Source organism: Anoplopoma fimbria, chromosome 15 (assembly GCF_027596085.1).
Source record: "Anoplopoma fimbria isolate UVic2021 breed Golden Eagle Sablefish chromosome 15, Afim_UVic_2022, whole genome shotgun sequence".
NCBI lineage: Eukaryota > Metazoa > Chordata > Actinopteri > Perciformes > Anoplopomatidae > Anoplopoma > Anoplopoma fimbria.
In genome coordinates this window covers 4,116,081-4,126,322 of record NC_072463.1, presented here as the reverse complement: position 1 = coordinate 4,126,322, position 10,242 = coordinate 4,116,081, and the positions used below count along the sequence as shown (strand labels likewise).

The 10,242-nt window shown below is 44.0% G+C and overlaps 1 protein-coding gene across 1 annotated transcript in view; it reads left to right on the top strand.

Annotated features, from left to right (window-relative positions):
* The window catches only part of eif2ak3 (eukaryotic translation initiation factor 2-alpha kinase 3), a 33,944-nt gene continuing 23,702 nt past the window's right edge, over window positions 1-10,242 (top strand). Inside the window, 1 exon segment of the mRNA XM_054613317.1 lies at window positions 1-393. Coding sequence (XP_054469292.1) covers window positions 146-393 — 248 coding nt within the window. The 5' untranslated portion in view covers window positions 1-145.

Below are 10,242 nucleotides of genomic sequence, written 5' to 3'. Positions count from 1 at the left end.
GGGCGTTTTTTGGAAGATTTCTTTTGCACTTTCTCCTGTTTTTTTTTGTTGTTGTTGCACTTTGCACTTTTTTGTATGTTGATATTTATTAAAAAAGAGCAGTGGCATGTAAATCTCATACTTCACTAATGTGCCAGTCTTACAAATGGAAAGGGGGTTTCACTTTGGAAACGTGAGCATTTCCCTGGTGCTCCTGCTGCTCCTGCTGCTGCTCAGAGTGCTCACCGGTGCAGGGTCGGAGGATGTTGCGGGGAGAGGAGCCGTGCAGCGCGGCTTGGAGAGCGTCGGCTCCCCGGTCAGTGTAGCGGACGTCACCGTGGAGGACGACGAGAACGGGTCTGCTGGAGAGGCCGACGAGACTTTGGGGGACAGCAGCAACATGCAGCCGACCAGGTGAAGTGTTGGAGTTAAGACAGAGGAGAGGAAACTATAAAGATTGATGCAGCTTTGCAGATATGAGTACTTTATACCTGAAGTATGTTTTAAGGAAATGTGGACGAAGTATCCCTCCGCCTCAGCAGGGCACAACAAACTTGTTGTGTGTGTGTGTGTGTGTGTGTGTGTGTGTGTGTGTGTGTGTGTTCCCCTCATACACATTGTTTTAACATGCATTAACACAGATCTTCTTAATGTGTGTGTGTGTGTGTGTTCCCCTCATACACACTGTTTTTAAAGTGCATTAACACAGATTTTCTTGTGTGTGTGTGTGTGTGTGTGTTCCCCTCATACACACTGTTTTTAAAGTGCATTAACACAGATCTTAATATATGTGTGTGTGTGTGTGTGTGTGTGTGTGTGTGTGTGTGTGTGTGTGTGTGTGTGTGTGTTCCCCTCATACACATTGTTTTAACATGCATTAACACAGATTTTCTTAATATGTGTGTGTGTGTGTGTTGCCCTCATACACATTTTTTTAAAATGCATTAACACAGTTTTTCTTAATATATATGTGTGTGTGTGTGTGTGTGTGTGTGTGTGTGTGTGTGTGTGTGTGTGTGTGTTCATACACATTTTTTAACATGCATTAACACAGATTTTTTTTAATATGTGTGTGCGTGTGTTCCCCTCATACACACTGTTTTAACATGCATTAACACAGATCTTCTTAATGTTTGTTTGTGTGTGTGTGTGTGTGTTGCCCTCATACACATTGTTTTAACATGCATTAACACAGATCTTAATGTGTGTGTGTGTGTGTGTGTTCCCCTCATACACACTGTTTTAACGTGCATTAACACAGATTTTCTTAATATGTGTGTGTGTGTGTGTTCCCCTCATACACATTGTTTTAACATGCATTAACACAGATCTTCTTAATGTGTGTGTGTGTGTGTGTGTGTGTGTGTGTGTGTGTGTGTGTGTGTGTGTGTGTGTGTGTGTGTGTGTGTGTGTGTTCCCCTCATACACACTGTTTTAACGTGCATTAACGCAGATCTTAATATGTGTGTGTGTGTGTGTGTTCCCCTCATACACATCTTTTTAACGTGCATTAACACAGATCTTCTTAATATATGTTTGATAAATTCTTGTGAAAGAAATGTCAAGAGTTGCCATTGAACTGGAAGTGCACAAAACATTAAAAAAAACACTGTTAACCAGGGGGTTATGCGGTTAACTATCTAATAAGAGGATTATATGTGTTGTTTTGCATTCTAGTCATTTTTTTTTGTTTTTTTTAGGAAGTAGACTATATGCTGTTCATTGGTCTTGACATGTCAGGGCTAAACCCCCTCCAGTGCATCACCCACAAGTTGGTGCAGTTGGGTGATGTGTCCCTGCGCGCTGGCAGCAGCCTTGGTGAAGCTGGGACATGTAGTCCACTGACATGTCTAGGTTGTGATTTTGTTTTTTCCTTTGGAAGTTGTATGGAGACCATACATGCACAATAACAAACTGGAAGTACAGGTCACGTTGTCACTCAAACCCCTAGCACTTATTGTATTCGTATTAGTTTGTTGCACTTATTGTATTCGTATTATTTTGTTTCTGTACTTTTGCTCTGGTTTATGCTTTTAGATGCTTGTTTAAGAAAGGAGATGCACTTATGACTTCTGGTGACTAGTAGTTCTCTTGAATACCTATGTTGAATACACTTACTGTAAGTCCCTTCGGATAAAAGCGTCTGCTACATGACTGTAATGTAAAGTAAAATGTAAAGTTGAGTCTGCATATTCAAACCTGCACTTGGTTCAGTTCGTTTAAAGTAAGTGGTTCTTGTCAGATATGTTTTCTCCACATCCACTCAGTCAGTTTGCACCCTTAAGTTAAGTTAATTTGCTCTCCGTTTGTTATCATCCAGAAATCACTTTACATGAAGGGGATGTCCCCTAATCACCTGACAACAGAGACAGTCCACTCAGGATCCTCCACTTATCTCCTCCTGTCAGCAGATAGGCTGCGTCTCAGCTGGGAGAAGTAAAGTAATAAAGTAGTACTATCTTGATTTTAATTAACCACAGTTAATTGGAAAATAGGAAGTGAGGTGTCCTGCAGCATAAGGATACATATATCAAAAGGGTTTTGACTTCACATATCGAGATGCTGCCTTGGTGCTGGGATCTGTTGTTATTTAACAAAGTAGAAATGTCTAAGTGTAGTTGGTAAAGATATATATTATCATCCTACTAAGTGGATGTGTCTTGTACTTCAACTTAAATCAGTTGTTTATACATATAAAGCATGTGATGGATGCTCCACCACTAAGATACCAAAAAACATAAATCAAACATGACAAGCGCATGTTAATAATTTATGACTGTTATGCACAGGCATGTCGCTCAGCTGAGGGAGAAAAACTCCCCGGGATCCTGTCAGTCAAAAGTTTACGGCTTCACGCAGACTCCAGGTTTACTGAACCCCGTTAGACCTGCTGCTGCTGCTGCTGCTGCTGCTGCTGCTGTTGCTGCCCAAAGTAAGATGCAGTTCTTGGCGCAGTGGGTAGGGCAATTGATTTAGTCTTCCCTGGTAAACAGGGGTTTTTTGACGCCCACCTTAGATGTTTTCTCGCGCAGTGTGTTCTTCATGATGTTCCTTCCCTCTGCCATGTTTTTTTAGCACCAGGACCATAACAGACACTTTTGACTGCGATCCAGCTTCTAGATTCATTCTAAGTCGGTCGCCTTTTTTCTTCCTTCAGTTCATTCACTAAATTATTCTCTGTGTAGCTTTATACACGTGCTGTCTGCTCAGTCAGTCAGAAGATAAAACAACATTGTTAAAGTCCAACCTTTTTTGAAGTTTTTTTTCTTGCTCTTTTCTTAATGTAATACCAAAACTTGCTGCTGTATCTACTTGGTACCAAAAACAATGCAGTATCTTTCACACCTTTTTACCGTCACTCTGTCTAATCTTGCGCAAAGCGGAAAAGCTTTCTGACAACCCCCAAAGCCTCACATACTAGTTCTTGTTATTTGGGATGCCATACAAACCCCAGCATCGTCACAACAGGGAGCTGCTGAGCACACCGAGCTGTCGGCCCCACGGAGCTCAAGTCCAGACGAATAGGTGTAATTAGTTGTCGTGTATATGTAATTTTTTTTTTGAAAAACTGTGTAAGACAGAGAAAAAGAGGAAAAAAAGCAGTTTTTACATGTTTACAAGAATACAGTCTCTCTGTACACCGCTGCGCAGACGGGCAGGAGTTGGCTCGCTGTTCTCGCCTGGTGCAGCGCCTTACAAACTTATCAGGACATGACAGTGAGGGCAACACACGGTTTAGGACTTCATGCCTGGGGTACAGTATCGAGATGAAATTGAAAGCAATTGGCAGAGCAGTTTGCTCGGCTGCTGCAGGAAGTCACACCCTGCCACTGCTCGCAATCTGAGCCTATACGTCGATTCCCAGAAAACAAACCCACCTGAGTCTGTCACTTTCTGGTTTGTTTTTGTACTGCGTTTTTATACCCTCCTTTCTCACTTCGTCACAGTCTGCATCCACCTGTTTTCATGATCTTTCTCCCATATTTACAGTTTGTCTGCCACCACGTATTGGCTTTGCGTCATCTCGTATTGATCATTTTTTGGGTAACATGTTTAGAATATATTGTCCATAGGGTTAAAGGTTTTAATTATTCCTAACTGTCTTTTCATATTTTAAAATATTCAACAAATATTGGCACAAAATGTCATTTTTTTTGTACTAATTATCAAAGTACATTGAACTAAGTTTTTTTTTTTTATTCCTGCCATTGTTTCAAAATGCCATCGCAGAGTGTGTATGAATTTACACATCATATCAATAACAAACAGTAAACACTGACATGTCGAAGTCAACAAGATAAACAATTTACTAAGTAGCTCGGGAGGCAGATACAGGAAGAGTGAACAGGTGAATTATTCATTCAACAGCCTGTCTGTAAAACAACAACAACATATGTTAAAGATGACAGATTTAGCTGAGATAATGATGACCTCATAATATAATAATGTACATAATAATGAAGGTTTTTCTTTTTGAGTCGTGTCAAAACAAAGTCAGACCTACGATCACATCCTGTCTGGATGTCTTTGTTTATCTTTTGTCTCTGCCTTGCATTTATTCTTTGTCTCTTGCTCTCATATTTTCTCTCTCTCTCTCTCTCTCTCTCTCTCTCTCTCTCTCTCTCTCTCTCTCTCTCACACACACACTTGCTCCTTCCCCAATGCTCTCCCTTACCTTCACACATACACATTGCTTATAATGTCACCCCTTGAGTATAGACTCTACTCCATGCTCTGTTTCCATCCACCTGTCAAGAGAATTGCCGTTGAACTTTAGAAATGCCACAAGAAATAAAACATGATTTTAAGGTGTGCGTTTCACTTCAAATGGGCCAAATGTATACAAAAACAAAATAAAAAGACTTCCAAAATGTCAGAAAACATATTTACAACAGAAGAAAAAAAAAATGTGTTGGCATATTTAAACACACACACAGTGATGGTCGTCAACTTAAAAATAGAAAGAAGAAACCCAGATATGATTTTACACTTTTTGGGAAGTAATTGTTTTTTATGTCCAACATCAACGAGGTCAGCGTTTTTGAAAACATATCGCCATTTGTTTCTGTGACCTTTTCAAGGCTCTTACCTGCTGCTGCTGCTGTTTTCCAAGTCAAACAGACGAGGTCCTGTGGTGATGATAATAATGTTAACACACCCTTGATCAACTTTACAGAGTCACTACCTCAAACAAAAAGAAAAAAAGAGTTACGACCTCGTTCGTGGCACAAAAATCCAAACCAATGAACCTATTCCACCTCGGAAAAAATACCTGTGCTTTCTTGACAATAACATAACTCTCCCAGTCTGGATCTCTTTGTGCTTTGAAGAGAATGGATCTCCAGTAAAACTCCTTTACTTTCTTTTTAAATTTGATTTTGGAGTGGAGCACTTCAAACACAGGCTCTTAAAAAAACATTTTGTGTGGACAGCTTTCAGAAGCAGTCTACGCTCAGATGTCACATTTTTTAAAGTTTCTGTCAGTTGCGGTTCTTTTATCTTCCCCGTCACCTCCTCCGCTCCTGTATTTCCTGTAATCTATAAATATTCTAGATGTTCAGCTGTGTAGGCTGACGGCTGTCACCTCACGCTTAACGCTGCCATCTATACGTTACAACCTCTGCTCTGGAGACTTGGTGTTTACATCTGTCTCAGTGCATGTATATGTGTGCATACATGTTTGAAGGCTCTTGTGTGTGTATGTGAATCATGCATGTGACGGAGCTGCCAAGTTTGATGCCTCCGCCAGCGAGTGCTCCATGGGGGGGGGGCCTCCTGCACCTTAGGGAGCACTCAGAGGTGAGAGGAGAGGAGGACAGCAGCTTTGTTTGAACCTGCTACCCCCACCGCCAAACACCCACCCGCCCTCTGTCCCCCCCCCCTCCACCCGCACCCCACACCCCCCTCAGGGCCCATGTAGCGGCAACAGCTCTTCTGGGCCGCCGCGCTCGCCGGCTGGCTCCCACCAGCCTACTGCTTAGCAACAGCCAATCCGCCGAGCCGGGCGACTTGTCGGCCAATTGCGTCGGAGAGACGGGCTAGTGCTCTGAATTTGAGTTGGCCACATGGGTCTGTCTATAGTTAGGTAAAGGGGGAGGAGGAAAAAGATATATATTATTTTTTTATTTTTTTTGGAGGGGAGAGTTCATTTCCTTGTTATGTTTTCTTTTTTTTGCAACTTTGTTTCAGTCGTCCACTTTAGGTAACCAGGGAGATGTTGTGGGTTTTTATAAATAGAAACTGTCCCCAAAATAACAGGTCAAGATACAAATGATTGAACTCCCTGTGGGAAGTTTTAATTGAGCACTTTGAGCCCAGTTCTTGAAACTCAGGTGCACAGCATAGTTGTTGCTAAACTCGGTGTCACTTCAAACACAGTTTATATAATATATGTTTTACCTATTTGATCCTCTTTGTCTTTTCTTTGTGTAACCATGTTTTTTTTTATCAGTTTCTTTGTCTTATTCAACTATTTCTTATTGTATTATTCTCTGTAATAATGACTTATGTTGGGATGTGATCATCTTTAGTGTCTTTGTCACTGACTTTCTGACTTTCTCTGCATTTGATGAATACTGTCTGGGTTGCAGAAGAGCATGACAACATTTGTGCCGGGTTGTTTTTATACCCATGTGTAGTGACAGAAGTAGTAACCAGTTCTTCATAAATAACAAAATAATTGTTTTTGAATATGATATCAAGTGGAATGAGTTTATTGGGTCAGCGGCTATTTCCGTAAGTCGGCAGGACCCATCCTGCAGCACTGCAGTATGGGTGGGGCAGAGGCAAAAAGGTGGGATGCTCGGAGAGGGGAGAGGGAGGGAGGGAGGGAGGGAGGAGAGGATGAAAACAAGGAGCTGGTAGTTTGCAGGGCCATGCTGTCTTGTTTTCACTCTCGGTGGCTCCTCACTGCTTAGCAACAACGAATCAGATCCTCGGATCAGAGCTGCAGCCCGGCCAATCAGCCGGCAGGAGTGTGGCGCCATAGAGTTTGGATTTTACCACGTGTGGGGTGATGCGAGTTGGAGAGGGGAGCGCACTTATGCAGGAGGAGAGAGAGAGAGGGTGATGGCAACACTCTTAAATGGTGTTTTTTCTTTTTTTTATGCAAGTATGAGAAGTATTTTTTTTTTGTTGAAACCACACCCTTTGCTCTCTGCTGCGGTGGTCTGCTGCAGTGACCCTGACGGATGTGAGGTCGATTTTCTTGTTTGTTTTTTGTTGAGAAAACTGCACATCCTCATCCCTCATTAGTATGGCTTCAGCTGCTGTGTTTATTTACCGGGGCTCAGATAACCTTTATGTAATCCTTCAAGTCACATTAAACCGTGTTAAAGTGCAGGTGTTACAGTCTGTCATCTCGGATTACTATATTTACTTTATTTTTAACCTTAGACATTTAATCTAGCGTTCGTTTATATAAGAAATTGTTAGAAACATGGGAACATATTCATGTTTGCCAAAGAAAGAGACTGGCTCCTGGATTCATGCTGTGTTGTGCTAACTGCCTGCAGGCTCCTTTTAAATATTCCGGAATTATATTATGGGATTACCACAATTAAAACACTCATCTGAAAGATTATAAAACATATTTGATTCTTGGCTTCATTTGTTGTCTCTGCAATCACGCTGCTCGTGTTCATAAGTGGGATAAAAATGGACTTGGAATCAAACTAATCTGTGAGAATGTGCACACTTTAAAGGAATGCACTTGTCTCTTTTTATCCACCACCACCCCACCGGTCCACCCCTCCTCCTGATGGTGCAGCTGTTGGTGCTGGGTGCGGCCGGCTCCGAGCTGCATCCATAACTTTTTCTCCCCACGTGCTCCCCATGCTCTCGTATTTTTGTTCTGCCTCTCGGTGGCAGCGCGGCAGCCCAAAACTCCACACTCCGGCGTGCAACCAGGCTGCTCGCTGTTGCATGGTTACAGAAACTCCTGCCCCGCCATTGGCTCAGAGTCCGCAGAGCCACCCGCCCATTGGCTAGTCGCGGAAGAAAAACGGAGCGCTCCCATTGGCTGCCGGGCAGCGAAGGGGGCTGTTGCGATTGGTCCGGCTCGTCGGCTCCCTCTCCTTGGAGACTTGGCCTGTGTAAACATCCTGGTTGCTTCTTTCAATGGAGTGTGTTTACCAGCAGCCCGGCTTCGGTGTGTGTGGTGTGTGTGTGCATGTGTGTGTGTATGTGTGTGTGTGTGTGTGTGTGTGCAGACTGGGGCTGAGTGTCTCTGAGGAGCATGGAGTCTGGTGAGAGCGAGGCTAATTGGCTCCCTGCTCCGTCGTACGCTTTGTGATTGAAGAAGCAGTCTGCACTATCATGACACTTTTGACAGCGTTACAGCAAAGGACGCTAACAGCCCTCCGTCTGTTGGCAGCCGCACTACTCTTCTCCTTCTCTCGCTCTTCTTTCTCCACTCCAACGTCTTCCTCCACATCGCCTGCCTGCCTGCCTGCCTGCCTGCCTGCCTGCCTGCCTGCCTCTGTCACAGGCGGCGGCAGCGGCCCCACAGGCTACATGTTATCCCTTTGGTGACGAGCAGAGCCGCGGTGTCTCGGGGCCCAGACGTGGAAAATAAATTGCCTCGAGTTCTAAATGATACAGTAGGGCTGTTTGTTTTGTTTGAGTTGTTTTTATTGTTCGCTTTAGTACTATTTTTATAGCTACTCCCCTCCTCCACTGCTCGTTTTCTCCATTACCATCATGATACCTAAGTTGTAGAGTTAAGGCCCCCCCCCCTCCTCTACTCCTTCTCATCCTTTATCTGGAGTACAAAGAGTCCACAAAAGCCTTTTGATCTCCCTCTCACAATGAAAGTCTTCTATCTCTTCCTCGCTCCCTTTTCCATCTCTAATTCTGAACCCGATGCTCTCACTGACTTCTTCTTCCCGCACTTTTTACATTCACAGCATCACTTGGAGGGGGGGGTGAGGGGGAGGCGGGGCCGGGCCGAGCGCGGGCGCCAAAGCTTCCACCCTCTCAGAGAGCCGACTGCTTAGCAACAACCAATCAGCCTAATATTTTTGGCAGGGTCTCGCAGCCAATGGAGAGGGTGAGAGCGGGCTTTAGCGCTCTGTTTTTTTATTGGTGGCTGAGAGGAAAAACAATGTTTTTCTCGGCGCTCTACACTCCGGCGCGAGTGGCGAGGCTGATAATGCTCGGAGCAGATTTGGGGGGAGATAATCTTGGCTTTGATGGGGCTGAAAGACACATGGCTCATTATTGTTAAGTGATCCTATTTGCATTTTTATGCAGACTTCCAGATCTGAAACAACCAACTGGCCCAGAGCAGTGAAGTGTAACTTCCTGTGAGGGAGTCAGTCTCTACAGCGAAAAACATAAGAGAAAGCTTCCTAAAATTGATTTTCGCGCTCAGAAACAATCCATATCTGAGTTGTCCTCGGGCTTAAACATTCTTGAACACGCTCCTTCCCCTTCAAGACTGAAGAGTGTTCGATAGGTCGGATCAATAAGGGATTATAGCTAGTCAGTATCAATTCACCTGCTCGGTCTAAAAGATGGATAGCACAGCCGGGGCGAATGCACTCCGCTTAGTTGACAACTCTCACAGTGCATGTAAAAAAAAAAAAAAAAGATGACTGATGGTGTGCTTTTTTTATTTATTTCCTCTTTTTTACTTCTCAGTCTGAGATGTGAAAGCGAACAAGTGTAACAGTGTGTCCTCCCTCAGCAACGGCTGTCTAGGTGCCCTCGAGGGAGGCAGTTAAAAACCCCCATATGCCCCGGCGGCCAGCAGAGGGAAGCCGGTTGGGTCCCAGCTGGGTGGATGTGAAGCAGTGGGCACTCGGAGAGACAGCGTGTGTGTGTGTGTGTGTTTTAAATAAAGCTAAAAGCCCTGGTTGACAGCATCTCCACTAGACAGATACAAATCAATAGTCAGGAGGAGCCCCACCTCCCACCCCCCAAAGAGCTCAGGACATGATTGACAAGCAATGCGGCAGAGCCCTTAAGAGTTGGGTGAAGGGTGGGGCTGGATGTCTCCATTTATTCTCCTCACTTAGACTGTTTTGTAGCCTGAAGTTACTCGACCAAAGAGAGAGGGACTGTTAAACTAATCTTGCTGTGTGGGCACATAAAGAGGAATACAACTCATTCATAGTTTACTACTGATGGAGAAAAACAAACCCTCGTCAAGCAACAATAATTGAAACTTCTCTTAGCGGTAAAGCAAACTGGTGCGGGGAGGAATCTGTCGCCCATACATCATCTGAGGGGAAACGCTCCCCCCCCCCCCGCTGCATCTCA